General features: G+C 42.3%; 1 protein-coding gene across 3 annotated transcripts in view; it reads left to right on the forward strand.

Moving 5' to 3' along the window:
- SAMD12 (sterile alpha motif domain containing 12) overlaps positions 1 to 25,031 on the forward strand; it is a 167,107-nt gene that overhangs the window by 122,440 nt on the left and 19,636 nt on the right. The window contains exon 5 of one of the 3 annotated variants that reach the window (XM_082043938.1): positions 14,955 to 15,057. The exons of the other annotated variants lie outside the window; for them this stretch is intronic. Within the exon in view, the coding sequence (XP_081900064.1) occupies positions 14,955 to 15,046 (92 nt within the window). The 3' untranslated portion in view covers positions 15,047 to 15,057. The remainder of the gene's footprint in view (positions 1 to 14,954; positions 15,058 to 25,031) is intronic. 3 annotated transcript variants of the gene reach the window in all.

Below are 25,031 nucleotides of genomic sequence, written 5' to 3' on the forward strand. Positions count from 1 at the left end.
ACCGTCTCCAGCCTGTGCACATCTTTTTGTATAGTGGGGATCAAAACTGAACACAGCATTCCAGGTGTGGCCTGGCAAGTGCTGAGCAGAGCAGGATAATGACTTCTTTGTCTCCGCTGGTGATGCCCTTGCTAATGCAACCCGCCTCCTATTGGCTTGCTTTGCCACAGCGGCACACTATTGAGGCTGTTGTCCACCAGGTCCTGTTCCACAGAGCTGCTCCCCAGCTGTGCAGATCTCAGCCTGTGCTGCACTCCTGGATTATATTTTCCCAGGTGCAAGCCCTTACACTTGTCCTTGTTGAACTTCATGAAGTTCCGGCATATCCAGGTCTTCCTACAACGTGGCTTTCCCTTCTGAAGTGTCCACTTCCCCACCCAGTTTGGTGTCATTAGCAAACTTCATTGGGTTACGCTTGATCCCATCATCCAGATCACTTATGAGGATATTAAACATTGGAACTCACCTTTCCTTCACTGCTGTGCTGTTGTGCCCTGTCTGATTTGTCTTGCCAGGCTTCAGGACACATACAGTGTAGTAAGTGCAGGTTCTCTTCCTCTCACACAGGTCTTAAAATAATACAGTTATTAAGAATATAATGGAAGAATTTTAATTTCTCCACTGATGTTGGTGCACAAAGACCATTAGCAGACGATCTCTTAATGAAACTGCTGGTTTGGTGTTTCACTGTCTCTTGAGTATTTTGATTAATGTGTTATTTTATAGAACATTTCTGCTATTTTTCTCTTCGATGCTGTTCGGATTGGACCTAAGAAATGCCAGACTGCTCTGATGCGCTGATTTTTCCTACTAGCTTGCTAGAAAAGCAAGGGGGAGGGACAGAATGCAAAAACTTGATATTTTAAGATATTTTCCAGCTCTTTTAGCTGTTGTTTTGTGTTGCTGTTGTACCTGCCACCCCTTGGTGAGAATATCTGCATATACACAGTAGAAGGCAGTGGCTGTCCTGAGGAGCTCACCTGTTGACTGTGACAAATGGCAGGAAGCATCACGTGGGGGATGAGGCACAGAGGCACCCAACCACATGCTTTAGGTTCCATGGGAAATGTGCGCTGGGACAAGAACGTAACACCAGTCTGAAGCTCCTCCGGCCTCTGTTCCTGAGGAAATATCCTCCTCTTAATGGTTTTCAAAACGTCATCAGGCAAAGCGATTCTCTGAGGATCTGTGTGGGCAAAAGCTGAGCCTCGCAGCTCCTTCCTACCTCTGCGCCACTTTTGGGAGCACTAATGAGACCTCCCAGCCTTTTTCACCCGACCTATCCACTGAAGACTGGAGGAAGATGTGATTTATTGGCTAGGACCAGGATGGATAGCATCATAAATCTCCTCTAGACGGCAACAATTAAAGTTGCCAGGGCTCTCTGCTTTGCCACATGGAGTCCATGCGACTCTGACCAGATTTGACCAGCTTATTCTGCTAAATGAGAGTGTCGAAATGACCGTCTGGAGTTTATTAATAAGTGTATAAATCTGAACTATAAGAGGAAAAAAGATGAACTGGTGCTAGTAAATCTGTGACATATACTTAATAATAAAACCTAAACTCTTATACAGCCTGATACAAATTACTTGCTCTACTGCGCTGGTTCTGCCACAGCTACACATTTCATTTTTGTGATACGCTCTGCGACTGCTTGGCTAATAAGTGCTGAGGAGGGAGAGTAATAGATAGATAGATGCATCTGGTATTTATAGAGGACTGTTTTAATGGTGCTAAAAAACTGATGTGCTCAGCATTCCTTGCAGCTGCAGTTGCGTTCATGTCAGTAATCCTATCAGAAGGGTTGCTGGTTTCCAGAGTAATTAGAACCCTGAAGCAAATAAACACCAAATGAATTCTCTTCTCTTGAAGTTATCTTTTTTCCCCCCTCTTTTAAATAGCCTTTCTCTGGTATAATTATGCACCAGTGATTATAACATTAAAAATCATTTTAAGTGAATGAATGCTATTTTTGTTGTTGTTCCTTGCTAATTGTTATGAACTAATTGTAATTTAGGATAGGCTTCTAAAAATCTCATTTTCATTACAGAATGGCTACTGACTTAAACTGCTTCCCGCCTTGATCCCAGGGAGAGGCAGCAGCTCCAAGTCGGGTTCATCCAGGCTGGGCTGGTGGCTTGTAGCACCTGTGCGTGGAGTACAAGTTGTTGCTCAAAGCCATTTTGATAAACTTCTGCCCTTCTAGCATTCAAAACATAGGTTAAATAAAAATTCACAATACTGTAAGCTTGCCACCAGGGAAGTTATGACAGAGATACTATATGATAACATAAGGAGGTAATAGCCTTCCTATCTGGCTTTTTGCGACTGCATCTAGGATAATACATGGAGCCCCGAGCAGCTTGTTCCTGAGAAGATGCTGGCAGGAGTTCAGAGGCCAATGTCAACCCATGCAGTCATATGGGGAGGGTTTGACTCTGAACTGCGGTATCTTCACTGTTTATCTTGGTTATTAGTTTTGCAACATTTGTGGCTTCAGTCAGATGGTTTGGATTTGTGCTCACGTACGCTGAGTTAAGGTGTATGGAGGCGCTGGGTCATCGTTGTGTAAACTCTTGTAGTCTGGTTTGCATTTCTTGGCTCTTGTATCCAAACCGGTTTCAAGATTAAAAAATAGAATAATAAGGATCAGTTACAGCTACATAAGCAAGCATATAGTAATTGACATTTACTGGTAATGAGGTATGAGAATGAAAATCCCACCCCACCTCTCAGATCCCAGCTTGAGTTTTTGAGATTGGCTGTTAGAAGAAAAATGTCTTTGTACTCACAAATTGAGCACATTCAGCCCAGAGTTACTAGCACATAATAAACATGGAAACATCTAGTGACACTTTCTTTAATGGACTCATTCTTTAAACTAGAACCACAGCTTTTATAACTGAGATTCTTAAAATGCCTTTTATAATGTCATTTCTTAAACAACCTTAGCTTCTGTTGTCCTGTAACGGCAATTTTCTGCTACCAGGAGGACCAAGACACCACAGCCCTCTGCTGTGACCTGACACATTCACAGAAATACCTGAGATGTTATGGAGATACATTCACATATTTCTAAAATGCAGTTCAAGGTGGAGTTTGGGAGATACTTTTGTAGCGTTGGCTGTGCTCAGGACTTCCCTCCTTTCTTCACCCCTCCTGCAGTTATTTTTGGGTGAGAGAGATTTATAGCGATAGAGCAAATTGCCGTGTTAAATCTGAGCTCAGCTTTCGAATCAGTCGTCGCCAAGCAGGGCCATATATACACAAATACACAGGGGAAAGATGAGCCAAATCTGCAAATGCTTTGAGTCAATGCATCTGTGATAGAGCACATAAAATCCTCTAAGGAGAATTACCATGTTGTGAGTTACGACTACTTTATGCTTGAATGAAAGCATCCACTTTTAGGTTTAAGGCGGACAACCTCCCACACAGTGCCTTCATTCTTTAGGGTGATTTACCTTCATTTTCCTCAGTGTTTCCATGTTTTGAATTGGAGCTCATGTATACTGAATTATAGTGTATAGACCTTGGGTCATCTTTTTTTGAACTTTGTATTTTATCCTGCCTTTTTACCTCTTGGCTTTGAAAGGCATCTCCTGAGGAAAGAATGTGGGTTTTGTGCTTGTGATACATCTCAGAGGCTATTTAGATAATGGTCTCTTGACAAGGAGGTGCTTATGTTTTTTTGCTAAGTCTTTTCTTCCAATTGTGATGAATTTGTGCTGTATAACAGTGAAAATAAACCCCCCGTAGTTTCTTTTGAGATGAGCTTAGGAGTGTACCATCCAAATGCCTCATGCTGTCAGAAAAACCTTTAACACCTACTATTGCGCACACTTTTGCTGATCCAGGAGTTTTTAAGCAAGGAAAGCAAGACATGCTTCATAGACGTGTATCAACCCCAAAAGAAAGAGGGAATCCATTTAGAGGAGAAAATTCTGTTTCCAGGAAAAAATGAAATTACTGCAGAAGGTCCTAAAATCTTGCAGTGGTTTGCCAAGCGACAAATCCCGGAAAGATATCTGATCAAAATAGCACTGGTGTGTCGGGTTCAGGCTTCTGATTGATATTTCAGTCAGCTAGATAGACGTGAAGATAGAAGTGAAGCAGAGTAAAGAGTCTAATCATCCAAAAAAACACACACTCACACATAACACTATCTCTTACTCAAGAGAAAATGAACATAGCAGTTCACTTGGAGTCACGGCAGGCACGAAAAAATAGTTTCCTAGTCCAGAGAAAAGGTAACAATATAGAAAAAGGTGTTCTTAATTAATTTTTGCTCTCAACAACACATTAAAATGTGGACAATTTAGATACAATTAATGGGACGAGAAAATAAGAAAGCCAGACTGTGATACTGTGCTCCTTGCAATTATTTCCTAATGCTAAATAAACACACTGGTGAGAAAATTGTAATTTGTAATTATTGCACAGCGCTAGAAAGAGCAGCACGATAGCCAGTGCCAGGTAGGCCCTTGATGAATAAAACAGTTATTTATAGCATTATGCAATGCTGCGTTCTGCCAGTGTATAAAAGGAGTGAATTGCAGTGATGATGTAGATTGGGTAAAAGACCATCGTGCCAGCCTGTTCCGGATTGTTTTTTGGGAGATGGAGAAAGGAGAGGGGCAGGATGGCGATGTCTATCACAGAGAGAAAAGGCAATGAAATGCGACCCTCTTTTAATTAAAGGCTCCCACAAAGTAATTTCCCCCTTTAGCTTGTGATAATACGCTTTTGGCAGGAAGAGTAATGCGAACAAAACACTCTTCCTTATAAGCAAAATCAAGGAGGGCAGGCAAATTGTATTCTGTAGCAATTTGTTGGAGAATTTGTCATTTATTTTTGAGGAGCGCTCGGAGTTGGACAGCAGGAGCCGGGTGCTTTGCTTGTGCCTTGTGAATGGCAGAGCAGTGGGGTTTGAAAACCTTTTAGAGGACTCCAGGGATAGTGTCCCATGGGAAATTATGGAAAATACCTGTCAGTCTTAATGGAAATTCATCAGTCCAAAAGGAGAGTAATGTGCTCTTTGGAAGTATATTTTATCAGCTTTAAGCCCTCTTTGTGGTAACATAAAATAGGGTAAATATAATCAAGGCAGTGAAATCTTATAAACGTCTCCTCAGCTTGGGGAATTAAAAAAAAGAGTTACACGGTTTCCTTCTGGATATTTGAACAGAGTGTAAATAAGTACAAGAAATGTCTTTTTTTTTCCCTATTCTGCTAATTTCTGATACATTTATTCCTTATGATCTGCACATTTGTGACCAGATTGAGCCAATATGCTTTATTTCCATTTCCCAGCCTACAGCACTTTTCTTGTGAAAGGACCTTCTAAAGATATATGGCCAGAAAAAGTGGGCCCTTTTTTTTTTCCCTGGCTGTTTATATACCATTTGGTCTGTGTCCTTAGGTTTTAGAGAAGTGCAGCATTCTATTCCATGAAATGGGAGGAGATACACAGCTGATGCAACTTAATTAGTGTCTCATGTCTCTCATTGTCGGGTCTTCCGTGTAACATGCCCCAGGAAGGATTTTTTATAAAGGTGAGATGGAGCATCCTGTTGAGCAGAGAGGCTGAATGACCCTGAAGTGGGTCTGCAATTAGTCAGCAATAGCCGGGAGAAACTGTGCTGTATCTGACACACAACGCTGTGCGTTCCAGCCCGGAGACACAGGCGCAGTGCTGGGGAACAGCTGACGGCAAGCCAGGCTGAAAGAACAAGCTGTAACACAGCAAAACTTAATCAGTGCTGTCCTCCCTCTTTCCTGCTCTGTATGTCTTTATTTCTGCCTTGTGCATCTGCTGCTTCTATTGAAGACATTATTTTAGCCGTTAATGGCTAAAACAGTCATCCTGTGGAGGAGTCTTGCAGTACAATGCGTTTAGGTAAAGGCACCAAGCTTTAGGAAATGGCGAGAGGTTTAAGGTACAATAGTTGTTGCTACTGGCAAATCAGTTAAAGCTAGAGGGAAATGGAAATAACAAAGACCTGAAGAAAGTCCAAGTGCCATGCCAGTTCCAAATTTTACTGTCATACTGATAAGAGTAGGGTTAGATTCAATGTGATAGATTACCTTGGAATAATTGGCTACAGAGCCCTTTTTGATCAGCTGATCCATTTTGGTCCCTTTTCTTGAATTAAAAACAAACAAACAACCGACACCACCACAGGCTCCCAGTCCAGTGGCTGCAGAAGCAGGTGAGTCGCTGCTGTTGGATTTGTCCTCCATCCAGGTGAGGGAAGGGGAATGCACTTGTGTGTGAAGAGCAGGGGGGACGAAGGCTGGTTCTGACACCAACTTCAATCAACAGCCTAATCTTTCTGAGCTGCAGCTCTAACAATAATTAAACAGTAGATGTGTCCCACACTAACACCAGCTGGGGTTTTCTCTAAGGCTCTCCACAGATTTTCACTGCAGAATTAGCTCGAGATGCTCTTCCCTAACTAGCGTAGCTCAAGTGAGAGTGGCCATGGTGCAGATAAAACCTGAGGTGCTTGTGTCCATATTGTAACTTCTGGGGTCACACAAAAGCATCCTTGGTGCTACTGTAGAAACTTGGACATCCCTGATGGAAGGGACACAACACTGTCTAGTTGTTAGCATGTATCAAAGGTGGTGGCAGGGATCGCTTTACGTTTTTAGGGACTGCTGCAGTTCTGGTAGGCTCCAGCGGCTGCTCTTTCTTACCCAGACACACTGCCAGACTGAACCGTGGAACAGCTGTTAGTGGCAGAGGCTGATGATTCCCCTTTGCTGCTCTCCAAGGCGTGCACAGCAAGGTGGCTGTATGTTCAGTGGAGTGCAAACCAACCCTGAAGAACCTCTTCAGGCAACCATTGCTGCTGCTTTCATGGTTATCTTCAGCCTGGTGATTCTTTTGTGAGTATTTCATACTGGACCACAGTATTTTGGTTATTTTTCTGTTGGATCAAAACATGTTCTGACCCCCTTTCACTCTGAAGGGAAGAGAGGACAGGCAGCGACCATCCCATCTGTATCCTTAGCAGAGCCTTCTTCCCATTTCTTCCCCATAGCTTTTCCACCCTGCTACTGCAGCTGGACTTCTGTCCTGGGACTTTTGACTTACTGGCGAACTCACCATCTGAAGCTGTTACCTGATCCTAAGTCAGTATTACCACACCCATCAGCTGGTGCCTCCTTCAGTTTCCCAACTTTTAAGGACATTTGGCTTGCATCTGATTTTATAAAAGGTGTTTCTGTTCTGCCTTTTATTTTGTATTTCAAGGGTTCCTGGGGCTGCTTCTCTTCAGAAGTCCACTGGTACCTCTGGCAGAGGCAGAGGCATTTCTGACCATCAACCATAGCAGGGTATCTCCTTCGTCTAAAAGTCATCTTCCAAATTCCGAAAGTCCTTTTAATAGCAGATCTTCCTTTTTTTTTTTCTTTTTTTTTTTTTTTTTTAAATGAACCTCATTACACCTAATTTGTTCATCTTTTTATGAGTTGCCATATGGTATCAATAGAAACCTGGTGAAAATGTATTTGTCATCTCAAAACGTATATAAAAAAGTCAAACGTAATTAAAAGCCTTCTCTTTAAGATATGTTCTTACCAATTAGTTACTTGGAACTTCTAGACCAAGTCTTATCAGCTGGCTGGCAGAGGATATCTTGAAGATATTTGACATGAGCCAGGAGGAGATATAAAACAAGTGTATCAGTAGTGCTAGAAGAGTCAAGAGTTTGATCCTTATCTCTCAGGGAAATCTCTCTTGCCACAGAGGAGAAAATGAGGCACGGTGGAGAAGCGTTCCCTTAGTGCTGGAAGTGTGCAGCCAGGCCATAGTACAGCCTGGATTTTTTCCCACCAAACTTGCATTACACAACTTGAGCTGGGAGACGAGAAACTCCTTTCAAGCCACCGATTCAGACAGGCTTCCAGAGGACAGTTCAAATTTGAGGCAGCATTCTTCCTCCTCTGAATGTAAAATAATCAAGTCCTAAGCTCACAAAGGCATTTATTTAAATGCTTTCAATTCAGTGGGATGGAGCCAGCCTATAAGGTCTGGCTCTGCAGCCTGGTAGGATTTACTTGGACAACAATTTGTCTTCCAGGGAGTGAAGAGTTATGTGAAGCCAGGCAGAGCTCTTTCTAGAAGAAGTCCTTGCTCCACAGCTCTCACTTTATCAAAATGTCTGACACCGCTGCTCCTTTTCCTGAGATTTAGGTCAGATGCTTCTCTGATTAAACACTCTTCCTAAAAATCAGTTTCATCATTCATTCTCCATTCATTAAATAAGGAAACTCATAGTTTTATTTTTTGTTCCCTTTGCCATGAATGTTACGTTGAATTCCACTGTGAGGCCAGGCTTGGAGCAGGTCTAGTCAGCAGCTGCTTTCAAGTGCTCTGCACCTGGTGCCTTAGGCATGTCGATGGTGCCAGCAAGATCCCCGTTACAACTTTCCACCCAGCACAGCAATGGGGAGTGTTTAGTTGGTAGGAGTGTTTAGTTGGATGTTTCTGTAGCAGTTTAAGGTGACCTGGGTAGAGGCTGCTGCAGCTTCCCCTCCCCAGCTTCTTGCAAGTTCTTAATTCCTTTCTTGGGACTTGTACAGCAGTGTGGAGAACTGATTTACTGAGTTGGTGTAGCCAGAAACCAGTCACTTGAACGACTAAGGACTACCAAAGCATGAGGGGTTTTGTGCACTGAGACATTTGTCGTTCACGTTAGCACACTTCGCGTCATGCAAATATGTTCTCACTTTCTCCTTGCACACAAGCACACAGGCTCATTCGAGTTCCATTTGGACTATAGAACTGTAGTGTGTTACAAAGATCTGACTTTCTGGTCCATGTTTCCACCTTTGTCTGAGTGACAGTACTGCAGAAAGCAGAAGGGCCTGTACTCTTTGAAAGGTAGCACCTTTTGTATCTACACTTTCAGGGGTTGGTGCAAGAATTGCAGCTCTGTTTCCAGACCCACCTGCTGTACGTGCAGGGTGGCGGTGTGGGAACGCTGTGTGCTGGATTGGGCCTCCTTGAAAATCTGCACCAAAATATTTGCTGTGGGACTGGCCTCATTTTGGTCTGGTGGACCCAAACTCCGGTGGTGGGGTTGCTTCCCCATACACAGGGGAGCGCTGTCGCTTGGGTTTGCTCCCCAGGGTGCTCTGTGTCCCCAGTTGTTCTTGGGGCAGACAGGGTAGAGTCATAGAACCATAGAATAGTTTGGGTTGGAAGAGACCTTCCAAGGTCATCTAGTCCAGCCTCCCTGCAATGAGCAGGGACATCTTCAACTAGATCTAGGGCAGATCAGCTTAAGCCCTGCTGTCTAGGTCTCTTCCCCAAGGAAGGCCAGGCGGTTCTGTGGTCCCCTCCATCCAGGAAGGCTCCATCAGGTGTTGGTGAGAGATGAGTCCCTGGATGAGTTAGGGCTCCCTGGGGCAGGTCACCAGACGGTGTGGGTCCAACCTTCATGCGGGTCTTCTGTTGCGGGGTTAGAAGACAATCAGGCAAAAGGTCTTTCCTTGTATATTTAGCAATAGTTTGCTGGTGATAAGAGGACAATTTGTGGAGGGGACTGCTCTCCTGTACCCATCCCCCTCATACCAAAGCTCTACCCCTGACTTCAGTAATAATTACTCAGAGTTAGAGAGTGTCTTTCCTCTTCGGTGCTGTTATTTAGCACAGGCTTCAATTAAACAAGCAAGCCGGGGAAAATAGGGGGTGGTTGCCTAGTAACCAATTGCCTTGAGATCTGGAAAGATACGGCAGAATTAAGGGTTAATTTTTGCAGGTGAAAGTAGAAATGTCCAGGGATGTGAGTGGTGGAGGTTTTAAGCTGGAAGGATCTAGGACATGGTTCAGAGAAGAAGTAGAGTTCCCACTGGGTTCTCTCTCAAAATAACAACACAAGAAGAACGGTGTTTGTTTAGTTAAAATCCACACTGATGGAAATTGAGAGAGAACACAAACAAGATCACTGTTCGAGGGTGCTTCCTCATGTGTGATATTTACATAATTTGCTACAGCATTGCAACATTTTCTATCCCTGCATCTCATTCAGAGTTCAAAGCTTGCCTTAAGTAAGCAGCTTCACAAGGCCACGTAGCCTACAAAAAATGCCGACTGCTTTTGTACACATGTTCCCTGGGATAGCCTGATTTTTACAAGGTACCCACAGGTGTCAAAAGATCTGTATTAATAGGTTTATTTTGAGAGCTTCTGGGGGCTTCACACCTCTGAAAATCAAGCCACAATCATGCTGCTTCAAAACTTCCTCTCCTGCCTTATCAAGTGCATATTTTCACTTCTTTAATGCATTTTAAGTAGTTTTAGAATTGGATAAATATAGAAGAGAGATAGTTTGGGTGATAGTGCATGCTACTTCTTGAAAATATCCTTGGCATATGCTGCTAAACAATCTTGAACCAAAGAGCATGAATCCAGCTGTGGAGCTGAGTGGCCTTTTGGGAGACCTGTGTGCCTACATGCAGTAGAGGGAACAAGGCAAATCAGATGTAAGGGTATCTAAGGGTGCTTCAGCCTCGACTCTTTTACGGTGTCATCATGAAGAATGAAACTGCAGATATGCAGATTGGTTGCCTGTGAAGGTAATAACGAGGCATCCTGTGCAATCTCTTCTTTGCACATTAACCGGTACATGTAGTCTGTCTGCAATATGTGCTAGTTATTTTCTGTCTGGATATTAGATTCCTCTTTTTCTTACTGATGAAAAGCAGAGGGTAAAATTAATTCTTTGCACATGCTGTTGTTATTTCTTTGTGCTTATTTGTCTTATGAAAGCATTTCAGAAGCCCTCCTTGAGGGCCAACACCTCACTGCACTTGGTGCTTTATGAATAAGGACTGCAAAGACTGCGAAAAATTGCATGCTAAATATGTCAGAAAGTAGCAGGTAAATGCAACAAGTAAATATGGGAGAAAATATAAGACAGTAGCTTTCTTAAAATAAGCCACAACTCCAGCAAATACATCAAATTCTTGTAGATGTTGTGCTAAAGGAAAACCTTGCTAGATTTCTTCTGAGATTTTTCAAGAAGACAGTAAGGTGTGGCCTCACAGCTGTTTTGAACAAACTGCCCAGAAGTGGGAGCCCCTTGGGAAAAAATCTAATTGTCTTCAGAGATTTTGTTGACTGGGTAGCAGGGGCTGGTGTCCCTGGCAGAGTCAGGATCAATATCTCAGTAACAAATAAGAAATGATGGGTAAAGATAGGCTCTGCTCAGAGGGACCTTGGAAGTCTTCAGGCATTTCTGAGTCTGCTGCTGCAAATATGAATCCATTATCATCAAAGCAAGGAAACAGAAAATGTCTTTGTGGCAGCATTTGGAATGAGGGGAAGCAGGGCCAGGAGGATCTGTGAAGTGTCGCAGCCCACAGATGATGGGCCCTGGCTCTCAGGATAGTCACGAGCTTGGACAAATTTTCGTGTGGAAATGAAAAAATTTACAAGGGTAAGAGGTAAATACTGCCAAGACTTCAACATGTTTTTAATCTGTGCAAGACTGCCCAGGTCCTTGGTGGAGCACTCTTTGTACTGTCACATCTTGAACTGATAACCGGATTCCTGGGCATCAAATTTGACGTGGTTTGGGCCAGGTACGAGTACCTAAAGATATTCTAAAGCTACCAGTTTTGTGTTAGGTGTATCCTGGCGGAAGAGGAATGTCTCTGCTTGAGGTTTTTTCAGTGTTTTAGAACAAAATCCTTTGAAGCCAAAATACTGTATCCCACTCAGGGAAGGGTGTGTGCTGGGCTTGCTGTGCAGATCCCACTTACACCACAACAACCCCTCTGAACAGAAGTGCTTTCCTGTGTAATGACTGTATTTTATGTGGGCATTTACCAGTTGCAAAGCATTTCCCTGTTTCTCCATTTCCAGTAATAGAGATTTTTAAGTAATCAGCTTTGTCCCTGAGCAAGGAAGCAACTTTGTCGTTGATCAGACTATCTCCAAGCACAAGGTCTGCTCAATGCTGTTTATGTAGGACCTACAGGCAATAAGGTTTTTTTAATTAAATTTCCTTGACCTAGAATGTGATTTAATTAAATACTGTATTAAACAGACTTAAACAAAAAGGCATTTAGTAAACCACTATGCAAATTTCAAGGTAATTAAAATTTGAGATCTGTCGACTTTACACTGTCTCTATAATTGATGCTAAATGTGAACAGATCAAATAAGTAGACTTTTTATTGTGTCTCATTTTTTTTTCTTGTGCAAGCTAAGATTGCTAATGATCCCTTTGAATTATTTCCCTATCTGATCTGTTGGATTCATCATTAGAGTGGGTGTCTTTGGGGTTGGTAGTTACTGGTTGGTTTGGATGCACCAAAGAAGTCTTGCATAATACAGAGGTGACAGGGCACTCATTAAAGAAAATAAGATAAAGTATTAACTGAAGACAATAAAGAAGAAAGTTAGGCTGAAAAGAGAGGCTCAAAGGGAAAAGTACGTGGAACCAATAAAATAGAAAAATGTCCTCCAGGAGTTTCTAGAATTGGAACTGGACCAACTCCAGTAGAGCAGGACTGTATTCAGTCCACCAAGAGAGCTGACTAACTTAATCTTTGAGACTAAGGTCAAGAAAGCACTAAGCAATATTCATCATTTTCTGGCCAAGAATGACTGACCCTTGCTCCAAGTGATAATGCATCAGTATGCACACTTGGAGAGCCTTTAATAACTGCCCACAGTTAGGCAATATGGCCCCACATGTTGAGGAAACTGGTTCTACTGTTTGAACCAGTGGACAAAATGGGTGGCAAAGGGTGCCCCTTTCCACCCAAACCTCACAGAGAGTCAAAAATGAACGTGATGTGTGGGACCAGCCTGTGTCTGCCTCTGCAAAACCCAAGGCTTAACAAAACCAGCGTATTTCTGTATTGGTAGCATCTGTTACTGCTGCTCCTGCTCTGCGGCAGCTGATGTGACCCAGCTGTGGATCAGCGTTTATGAAGGAGCTGAGGATTATGTGCTCAATATCTTTTCAATACATCCTGCTGTGAACTCCGCCGATTTCCAGGGAAGCCTCTGGAGAGCAATCTGAATGCTGCGAAAGCTGCCAGCTCTCCCTGTCGTTGTCCTCCGCGTTGTCCCGCCCCTCCTGCTCCCCCGCCTGTCCCCCCTTGCCTTGGGAATTCATCCATCCCCAAACACCTCAAGAAATGATTGTGGGTTTTGCTTTCAGAGTTGCAGCCTGTGTCACAGAAAATTATAAAATATCCACAGCCAGTTGAACAGGCGGGATTTAAGATGACAAGAATCTGGAAACAACAGAATGTAGCCATAGATAAAAAATTACAATTAAACTTCTATTTTCTGAAAAAGAAAAAAACGTGAAAATGATGGGCTCTCCCATTTACTCTCCAGATTACAAAGGAACAGAAATCACTTCTTATTGTATTGAGTCCTTCAAAAAGATCTGCCTTTCTCAGCGTTTTTATAAATTAGTCTGACTTTGAAATTGTGGTATGTGGATGGTTTCAAAGGTGAAAGGATGAGCATTATTTGCATAATAAAATCACAAAGGGAGTGAGTATGCAAAATTTAATTTATTTAAAATTCACCCATCCAACATACTGGGCACAGGTGCGGAAGATTAATAGTAAAAATAGTCACCTACAGCATATAAATTAATGGCAATGTCCAGAAGTAAAGGTTTCGTTCCCCACACTCGGAAGAGCCTTTGCAGAAGGGATTTGCAGCGTGACCCGACTGAGGTGGATTCTGTCAGGGCGGGAGGGTGAGGACGGGTGGCCCGTCCCCCATGTGCCAGCAGCAGAGTTGCTGTGGCCCTTGGGCTCCGCGTCCGAGCTGCCCCGGGCCAGGGTGGCCAAACCAGCAGCTCTGGGGCCGGCGAGACCTCTGTCTAATAAAGGACATTAGCAGTGTTCTAAAGGATCTGCTCTTGTGAGCCAGAGACATAAGTTTGTCACTTTTTTCCTCAGTCACATCTCTGCAGTTGCTTGATGCCAGATGGATGACAGGAAGGTATTTGGTAGTTCCAGGATCCTGTTAAAAACAGCGTTTTTTTCGATTACAAGCATCAGTGACTGTAATGTTTGCAACGATGCCACTACATTTCTGACAAAAACTTGCTGAAGAGATTGTGTTTTATTATATTTTTTGTGTTACATGGTTGGTGATGTGTTACACTTAAAAAGCCCAGACTCAGACACCCTAAATTCTTCCTGTGTGCACCGTATTTCCTAGTAGATGGCTTCAAGAGGGAATAATTGGCCAAGGGACAAGGAAGGATATTTGAGCTTGGGTCTGATGAAGAGCAGATTTGGGCTCTTCTCTCCTAACTGTAGACCTGAGGATGTGACCTACATCTTGCCTAATTTACATGTCCTCCCCCAGAGGAGCTGAGCTGCACACCAGAAATGTCTATTGCTCTCCATTGTGGAAGAAAGGAGGGTAGCCATCGACCTCTCGGCTGTTCCGCTCTGTAGATGTCTACTGTTGGCTAGATTAATCCTATCCCAAGGGGATTAAGTGATGGCCTGAAAACATTTAGTAAATAACTATGCTCATGGTATTGAAATTAAATCTGTAAGGAGATGTCCTAGGAGGCTTCATAACAGAGATTAAAGCATCTGAATATCAAAGTGTATGGGAAGAACAAAGACTACTGTAAGATTTTAAACGGTATTATGGTTTGAATATATGATTTGCAAATATTAGTGGGTTTATTTTGGCTGATTTAATCAAGTCCATCTCAAAAAAGCATGTCTAAAAACTGCACAAACAGCTTGGAAATAACAGGAGTTGCTTGCCTTACTGCTGTGTGATCCATTGATATGAGCCTCTCTGCCCACTAATAATGATGGTTGTGTCCATCCTGTGTCCAAATGGTGGGATCCAGTACTGTTTCCAAGCTCCTGTGTCTGGCTCCTTCCTCAGCTCCACAGTGGTGGAAGACCCACCTGTTTCCTTCTCTCAGCAGACCTGACACCTCAGTTTCTGTCCAGAGAAAGCCCAAGTACGACCACAGGATGCTCCGGTGGGTCCCTCAGGTGGACCATCAGAGGGCTGTGATGGTGAATCAGGTGCGTTTTGTAACATGTTCCTACCCTACGTTATAAACAGAACCATGGTGATATAGTTCATCTCAGTTATAGATCAATACACACTGTTACAAGTTTAATGCTTGGCTTTGCTCCCAAAGTCCATTGTTCAAAGGTTTATAGAACAAATCAGCAAAAAAAAAAAAATGTTATCATATAGGACAATCATAAATGTTCTTCCTGCTTTACTTTCTTCAGCTCCCCATTTCTTGTCCCTCTTCTGAACTGGTCCATAATGCGTCTTCCTCCTCCACCTCCAGTTCTCCCCACAGCGCACAAGTGTCACGTCCCTGCCAGCTGCTCCCTCTGTCCTTTCCCTTCCTCGGTGGGGTCAGCCGCCAGACCAGGGGCTCCCAGCTTCAACCACTGGCAAGTCAGTAGTAAATGGCAGCTGAAGAGAGTCTGCAGCCCAAAAGGAATGAGATGAAGGTTGGGGAGAGCAGCGCCCTGGGCATGGAGTTGCTTCACACAGGGACCTACTCAGAAGCAGCAGCTGGAGAAACCGCAGTTACCGTCTGCCTCACTGTTATCAAACAGTAACTATCAAGAGGTGTTACGGCTGATGCTAAAAGACGACCTGAAGTTGGGTAATTGTAGGAGCTCTTTCCATTCAGACAACGAGTCTCTTGCTGGGGAACAAGGAAGGCAGGATGAGGTGAATGGTCCCTGCTAGGCAAATGTCACAGGGCAGAAGGGCATCTCCACCTAAGGCAAAGGTGGGCTGAGATGCCGCAGGTTCGAGGGTGGAACTATCAGAGACGTATGGAGATGATGGCTCCACGGCAACATTTTGAGTGCAGTAGAGAATTGCTGGGCAGCAAGAGAGGAAGGGGAGCAGGGCACGGGCAGAAAAGTGTGTGATGTGGTCAGGGGCTGGAGGATAAATTTCAAAGTGTTGGCAGCATATGGATTAACAGATCAGCAGGTTCTAGTAATCTAGATGCAAATCTAGAGATCTGCGCTGATGGAGCTGAGAGCAAATACTGTCCCTAAGAGAGCAGCACGGCGCAACAGGAGTTTAAGAAGTGACGCAGCAGTGGGAAGGACTGACAGAGCGCCACACACAGACAAAATTAGCCTGGGAGCGATCCTTTAGCTTAGTTCCCCTGCCTTTGCTACATTCCCTCTACATCCAGGAAGAAATCCTGAGGGATGAAGCCAGAACAAGAACAATGACCCTAATTTGCCATAAATCCTTTCTTGGCCCAATTTTCTCTTCCTTATGCCAGTGGCATAACGGGAGGTCATCTCCTGAGATCATTCCCTCCACTGGCTTTTCAGAGGGTGAAGAACTGCTGTGTTCAGTGTGGAGGAGTATGAAATCTGGCTGATAGCATTTGTAAAGAAAAATTGTTGAGGGTAGATTTGTGCTTCATTAGTGCTGAAAATACGTAGCATGGGATGCTGTCCAGATGTGGAGAATGCTTTTTATTTGTTCTTGATCTGGAAGAAGTATGAGAGATAGTAAATATTGTCTGCTTCTGAAGAGATTTATGGCATGAGCTTAATGTCAGCTTCTCAGGAAGGTATGAGATGAGAATATAAAATGAAACATGGGTGTTTATAATTGAAGAACATTCTCCCCAGGGGATCATATTACTTCTTTTTTTTTAATGAAAATTCAGTCAACTAGATATTTAGTTAGCCCAAGGAAATGTTTTCAGTTATCAATTAAAGAGAGTATGTGTGTTCTGTTGCTTGAAGATGCCATATCTTAAAATGAATCAGGATGCTGGATAATTATCACTTTACTCTTTATTAAATTGCTGCTTTTCCTCCAGCAGTGGCTGTAGCAGCTGTTCAGCCACATTCATTAACTTGTAGAGTAAAAGATTTTATTTTAACCACACTTACTAGGACTAAGGTTATTTTTTTTAAGTTAGTTTTTCAGCTGATATTTGAATGCTGGAATCAGTAGGTATCTAATCCATTTGCTGTTTAATATGGTTTCTCACAAAGACAAATTTCTAAATACAATTTAAGTTTGGGATGGACTTAATTATAAAGGTGCTTTCAGTGCTTTTGTAAAGATCTGCATTTTTGAGAGTTTACATTAAAAGTACAAAATGGCTTGCACACTGATTAAAGCAAGTAAATTAGAAAAAAACTTTTATAAATTAAAAAATGCTTTTCCCTGAATATCAATAGGGCAGGGCTAAAAACCATTTCATTTATTGAACATTCACTCAATATTTAAGCCAAAGCACAGTTCTACTGTAGATTAAAATATATTTAAATACAGTGGTCAAGGTGGGATTTCATTGCTTTTTGCAACTGCAGACTGTTTCAAAAATTGGTGGTGCTGGAGTACATAGGAATAATGCTGCAGAAGAACGAAGAACATCCCTTAATGCTGCAGAAGAAGGAGGAACATGCCTTCCCTGCACCACCCCACCCCTCCTGCCACCCCAAAAGGCATTTAGCTATAATATTTGCCAGTATCTCTGTATGATAGTCGATAAGACAAATTTGTAAGCATAGCTTTTCCAGCAGCTGGGTCTGGGCTATAGTTCTGGTCACTGTATATTTGCATCCTGACTTTTGGCCATCTGTTCTTTCAGACCATCAGATCTCATCCTAAGGCTCCTATGGGTCTCATAGGGTCTATAAGTTCTGTTTCTGAGAACATTACTGAACAGTTCCAAATCTGTGGAATGGAATGAGATGTTAAATAGAATTCCTACACACCTGAGATGCTGAAGCTGAGAGATGATAGGTAAAGGATAAAGATTTGAGGACACCCTCCAACCATGAGCACACAATAGGGTACATTGTGAGTTGAGTTAGCCTTAAATGCATTTCTGCTTTATTCCTGAAGTATAACACTGCTTTACTTAGAAAGCTAAAGGCTCTAGAGAGAAGTACAAGGCTACAAATTTTAAATTAGTTGCCACTGCTGGAAGAAGCAATCACAGAAGAGCAACTGAGGTGGGAAGGGACCTTGAGATTGTTTAGTCCAAGCCCTCTGCTCAAAGCAGGGTCCTCTAGAGCATGGTGCTCAGGCCATGCCTGGTTGGGCTTTGAATATCTCCAGGGATCCAGACTCCACAACCACTTCAGGCAACCTGTTCCAGTGTTTGTGCTTCCCTTTGCTGAAGCTCATGAGAACAACAACACTGAAACAACAGGAGACTCACTGGAGCTCAAGTTTGTTTTCTAAGGAGGATTGAACAAAGTACATTCAATGTTAAGTAAAATTAAAGGATGCACTTGTTTCCCATGGTATGGTTAAAGCTTGTCATTCTCTAGATTGGCAGACCAGGAGCTATTTTGCTGAACAGCCAACATTAGGAGAGAGTTTCTGATTAAGAAGCTTAATTCTGGAAGAGCTGGAAGTCTGTGGGTCCCCTTCCATGAGGAGGAATTTGGGAGTGACCCATAATTATTATTGTCGGGTCATTTTGAGATGCAAAAACAATGTGGTTGTGGATCCTACTTTTCACCTTCTTTTTCAATGCAAGCTTTTTCTTTCAAAAAGCTTAAAGAGCAGTTTCTGGCTGATACACGTTCATACCCAGATAGACCCAAAAGTAATGCAGCTTTTCCAAAAACTGCAATCTCAACGATCCAGCTTTCCTGGCAGTCACAGCCAGTGCTCGAAGGCAGACTGACATGTTCAGTCCAAGGGAAGGTTTTGTGCATACAATGAAAGGCCTTGCATTGTTCTTAACCTTAGCTGTGAAATAGTATTGAGCAAGTGCGGGCAGGTTTCCCTTTGTGTGTTTTCAGCTTAACTGAAGTTTGAAAAGGGATGAACTGAATTGCAATGTGGAGATAACTAAAAAAAAAAAAATGGAGAGAGAAACGGAGTCAAAAGGGTTATGAATAAGCATCTGCTGAAGCTTTAAGATCATTATTGTTAAAGATATTAAGATACATAGCCATTGGATGCTCTTTAAGATTTTAATATTGATGTTAGATAATAGTAGGGCCAGATGTTTTTCTGAGAGTATATGCTCTCAAGGAAAACTGTTCGGCAGGGCTAAGAGAGGTCCCTTTTGCAGACCATCCAAATGCGCTGAGTAGTTTGTCATCTGAAAGTGTAATGAAAGGATGCGTGTTAGTTAAGGAAGCTCTCACAACAAAAAGGCTCAAAATGACTCCCAGTCTCAGTGCCTTCATCTGAGTTCAAAGTTAGCCTGTGATGCATTAAAGCATTTACTTTTGCCTGTCCCAAGTAATTTCAGTCAAAATCAGATTTCTGTCTTATCTCACCTTCTGTCTACAAACCCGAAAAATTACACACCAAGCCCATCGCAGTGTTGACATGACAGTCGTGTTTTCTGTTGGGTCTCCTTTAAACAAAATCCATGATAAATCTTTATGTATCATGACTACTATAAATTAAAAAACGTACATGCTGTTGACTGTCCCAGGACCAGTGTTTCTGTATATTGTTTTGAAGCATAACACAAAGCCCGAACAATCAAGATTTCTTGGCATGATAGTGTATATTCAAAATAATGTTGGCTGGAGTCGGGACTTGTTTTTAGCTGTTCGGAAGGGGCTCGGGGAAGGAGACGGGGAGCATACGGGGGATGGCGATCTTCCCCAGACAGTTGACTGACGCTGTGAAAAACCCAGTTCACGCACAGGAGGCACAACTTCACAGCTCTGCTTTTCACATGTTGCCATCAGCAAATCTTCCAGAAATAATCAGCACGGAAATAGGCAGGTTTGGTGCTCACCAGCCATCCCACCCTAACACCATCTGGTGAAAACAAGAAACCCTGGGAGCAGTTTGTGCGAGTGGGTTCAGCAAACGGGTTATAATCTCTCCTGCAGTGCCTGTAAAATGCTGCCCGGTGTCATTTTGTAAAAGGATAACGAGGAAAGGGAAAATATCTTGATACTAAAAAATGTATGTTCTTGTGCAAATGTGCAACCATTTGGATCAAGCTCGTGTTGTCCTGTGAGGTTTTATTAAATGAACTATACAATTCTTAGGAAAAAGCAAATGTATATTCTCTTTCAGTTTTAAAATTGTGTCATTTTTAGCATGCATTTTATTTGAATTCATTTCCGTTCGCTGAAAAGTAGGGATTAATTTAGATTTATCTTTGCTTGAGATCAGTATGATTCAGCTATCACCGGATCTTTTTGGCCAGAGCTGGCACAGGCTGCAGGGAATTGCATGGGTCTGAATTTCTGTATTGAATGCTTTTCAGTCTTTTACTTTCCCCAGAATTGCAGTTTGTAGAACAGGTGATTTAATGCATTTTTTTATTTGTTAAATAATGAAAAACAGCTGCTGCATTGCAAGGAACAGAGGGCCTTTGAGTCATCATAAAATAGGTTTTAGCAAATAATTTTTAATAATTAGATTTTTCATGTTTTCTAAAGTTTCATCATTTTCTTAATTCAATTTTCTTACCAGAACAAACATGAGGAAATATATATTGAAATCCTCTTGCTTTTTCTCTGACATGAGAAGTTCATCTTTGGACAGTGGTTCTGGTTTTATTTTTCTGCTTTCAGATTCACTGCTAGCAATGTAATCCAAGCTTAGCTGTAAATGAACATATGACTCATTGTCTAGATGAGATTTTTGAAAGGGGAGTCTTTACATGTCTCACTTGTTATTGTTTTACTTCCTTTTTAATGTTTCAAGATTTGCTTTCTGTACTAAAACAGCCTGTAAGAGAAACATGGTACTTTTCCAGAACTGGCCAGTTGTCAGTATTGACTGTAAAAGTCACTTTTATTGAGAGAAGTATCTGCTGATCTTTGAAAAGTATTGACTTTTTTAGTAAATGTTGGGCTACATAATTGTGGGAATGGCTTTTTCTCTTCTCATATTGCCAATCTTTTGTATAAGTTGTCAGTTTATGAGAAAAAGTTCAAGAAAAGCAGTAGTCTGGAAAACAGTAGAAAAAGCTGTAGAGGGCAAATGGAATTATAGGAAGGTCTGGATTTTTTTATATCTAAATACCCAGTATTGCTGTGATTCCTCTTGGAATCAGTCATTTTCATTAAATACAGTAGAAGAAGAATTAAGCCAAGTGCTTTTGAAAGTATCCCAGCTACTCTCCACATATTTTAAGCTCTCTAATCAGAACAGCAGTTTAAATATTGTTAAGTTTACTGACTTAATCATAAAATGTTGCAATACAGCAGCAAACGCAATCAGGAACCAGGAACTACATCTGATTCGATGGAAGAGCTTGGGCTATCAGCTGCATTACTTCCTCCAAGAGAGATCTTCTACTTGAAAATATTTCTACATGTACTGGGTTAAAGCAGGTGAATTTAAAAATAAGTTGAGATTGCTGCAATCTCTGTGGAAAAGTTACAAATTATTCACGCTGTTTTGGAGTTATTTATACAAAGCAATATTCTGTCTTTTTTCTCATTAAAAAAAAAAAAAAAAGATTTTCCAGATTTTATTACAACTCATGCCTTGCTTAAGTGTCTATCTGCATGGCTTGCTGGCAAAGGTCGCGTTTCAAACCTCAAACTCTTAAAACTGTGGCCAATCATATGGTTTATCATGACTGTGACAATATTTGGTATTTCTCTATGAGCTACTGCTTCTGAAGTCATGTGAAATTATGAGTTTTCAGCTTTCATTAAGCAATAAAAAAGAAGTTTCTGGCCCTTCATGGTCTGGAGAGAACAGCTTGGAAATGTGACTCTTAACAACTGAAAAATCAGAAAGCAGATCAATCTCTCATATTGATTTTTCACCCAGCCTTATGGTTTTGTGGAGGAGAGTCTGACTCTCATCTTCTGCCGAGACTGACAATACTGTCAATATTCTGTCCTCTCTGGCAGTACATTTTATCGTCAAGATCAGGGTCTCCAATTTTAAACAAAAATAAAACTATTGATAGACAAAATGAGAATAGAGATATGGAAAAGGAGACTACTTTGAAAAGTAATTGTGTGCGTGTGCAAAACCATCTGTTTTTAAATATGCCCAGAAAGTTGCTTTTCTGCAGGATTGTTTACTGTATGTATGGAATTGTGTGTATACATATAAGCACATAAATGTATTCATACGCGTGATATAAGTGGTCATGCAAAAGAGAAAAGCCTTCACAATCCTGCATAAGGCTGTATCAGGTTTATCTCAAGAGCTCTGATAGCTCCGCACGGTTGGGATTCCTGTCCTTTTGATATTCAGTGCTCCGTTTTATATGATGCATCCAAACTCGTCTCCTCCAGCCAGGAGAGAAAAGTACAGGGCAAAGTTTTGCTGTAATTATAGATGTAATAAACCACTTTTACATTTCTTCAGAAGCAGTTAACTGAGAACACCCATAAGCTTAGATCCAGCAATCTACTATTTTAAGATTGCCCAGAGCAAGTTAATTTTAGGTTTAGTGCTTTGTAATTTAACTAGAGAACTGCACCTAAAATTTTAAGATTGAGTTTTGCAGACCTTAAGAAGATTTGCTTCTTTGAGTTTATTAGTATTTATAGTTGAAGTGTGTTTAATAATTTGCTGTGTTATGTGCACAAAACTACCACTACAATCCCAGTTTAGCTAATGGTACTTGACGGCATTTTGTTTTTTCTCCTGGGCTGTTTTAAAGACGATGTACTGTGATCTTACCCTGATCTTAATGAGATCCAGCCGGGTGTTAAACGAGCAATCCCCACTCCACGCACGCACACACGCTCCAGGAATGTGGATGTGGCTGTTTTATTGTTCAAAGCGGGGATTTAGAAAGTGGCTGGTGAGAGGTAATTGGGACAGGACCGACTGTGGTCTGGAGGCTTCCAGGCACCATACAGGACCCAGACCTCCAGAGGATGAGTGTTTCTGAGAGGGCTACAAACCAACACCAGCTGAAAAACTGCTCACATTTTGGAGTTTCCAGCTAAATCTGGAGGGAAACATCAGTCCACGGCCCAAGACTAATCTGATAGTGTGGTCCAAACGCTCCCTCTGCCTTCAGCCCTGTTCTGAGAAGACTGGGTCTCTGGGCAGGTCCTCCTGGCTCTACGGGAGGAGTCCTAGTGGGGAAGCAAACAGCACTGAGACATCCACAGCTGTCTCACCTGGTCCAAAGATGGATAAGTTACCTAAAAAGTGTTCACTGAGTTGCATTGCCAGGCATTGGAACAGGCTGCTTCGGGAAGTGCTTGAATCGCCACTCCTGGAGGTGTTTAAAAGACATGTAGATGAGTTCCTTAGGGACATGGTTTAGTGGCAACATTAGGTTAACAGTTGGACTCAATAATCTTGAGGGTCTTTTGCAGTCAAAATGATTCTATGATTCTATGATTTAGCTGAGCATCCGAAGAGAGTGAAGGAAGAGGCAGGGGGAGGATTATCTGTTGTGTTTTTTGCTGTAAATGGCACAGAAACACGAGTCACGTTTGAGCACATTCATGAGGCTGCTCTCGATTTGACGTGGAAATCCAACTGGCTTGTACCACGGGCTTTCCCGCAGCCGTCCTCCGGCTGCGAGGATGCCATGCCATTAAATTTAACTTTCCTGCTTTGAAACGTGTTTATCCGAAAGTGTCTTTCCAGACAAAAAGGTTGTGCTGGCTGAGTTGTTAACACTTGCAGAGCACGGTACACACTTGCTTCACCTGCCTGCGGGTGCCCTTCAGATGCGCTACATCCGAGGGGAAACTCTCTGGTTAGATTTCCATAGATCCAGGCAGGCAGAAGTAAATGGGAGGAAAAAATGAGCAGGATGAAGGCCTGAGTGTCTTTGCCTCTATCTTACCATATAAAGGAGAGAAAAGTTTATGCCATTAAAAAAAAAGGAAAAATATGAAGGAAACATGTTTAAACAGCTAAAAGTGAGTCAGCATACAGGAAGCTAATGCACATGACTGCTGAGATTATCAGTAAATCTTTTTTCTCACTTCTCTCCCCCTGTTCCCCTAAATTACAGTTTAATGACTCTGCTTTTAAAAAAAAAAAAAACACAACACCCTGTGAATGAAGTATAAAGGTTGCGGCTTTCCTGGAACCCGAAATTTCCCTCTGTCCCGTGGAGAGGTCGGCTCTGTCCCCCTGCAGCCACCACGGCACAGAGCTGCTCATGGGCTGGGGGTGGATTCTAAAGCCCCAAACATGTTTTCTTTTAAAGCTCACTTGCTAATTATTAGATCCAGGAGAGAAAAACTTTGATTTCCCAGGGAGCATATTCAAGGCCATTTTTTTAGCCATGCACAGAATGGATTTTCAGCACTTCTGGTCATGAGTGTTTGAGTGAGAAGGTGATACTGTAGGGCCTGGATTCAGAGCATCTGCTGAGGCACTGAATACCAAGGATAACCGCACTTCTAATTAGAAGCACCATCACTAATTTAGGGATCTAAAGTAATTAAGAGTAATTAATAATCATCATTACTTAAGGTATAAATTAGGTGGGGTGAGTGCAACGGTAAGGTCAGATTATGTTTGATCTGGTTTCTGTATGTGACAGTGGAAAGAGGTCTCCAGAAGTCCTCCAGCTCCCTGTAAGGTACCTTGCTTAGTGACGGATGCCAAGACCCCTTGCACCTCTAATTAGAGAGGTCAGTCTGGTGTCTTTCACAAGAGCTAATCTTCTACTGGGGACGTTGGGAGCTGGGTTTGGGGTTTTTTTGTTTTAATTTCGTTTTGTTTTTCCCCTTCTTCAGAGTTGCAATATACTCGATAGAAAGGCTGGAGGCACATGCACTGGCAAGCCTGCTGCGCTAATCCTCCTGGGATGCCCAACTGCCTCGTTTCCTGAGTACATGGTGTTCATCAGCGTAGGTTGACTGTGATGCAACTCCAGCCAACACCCTGAGTGTTTCATAGTCTTGCAAGAACTTGATTCCAGGAGTGACTAGAGCCAAAGGTGCTTTAGCTTTTCCCCTTCCTCATGTGCACTTATTCACCTCAATTTCATGCCCGTGATCCAAGTTTGTAAAGTCAAACCACAGCTCAGGAGAGGAAGGTGTGGCTTCCTTCTTCGTTCTACAGATAGACCTGAAATAGCGACAAGGAGAAAGCAAAACTT

This window comes from Streptopelia decaocto, assembly GCF_964273445.1.
Source record: "Streptopelia decaocto genome assembly, chromosome: 2".
Taxonomy (NCBI): Eukaryota; Metazoa; Chordata; class Aves; order Columbiformes; family Columbidae; genus Streptopelia; species Streptopelia decaocto.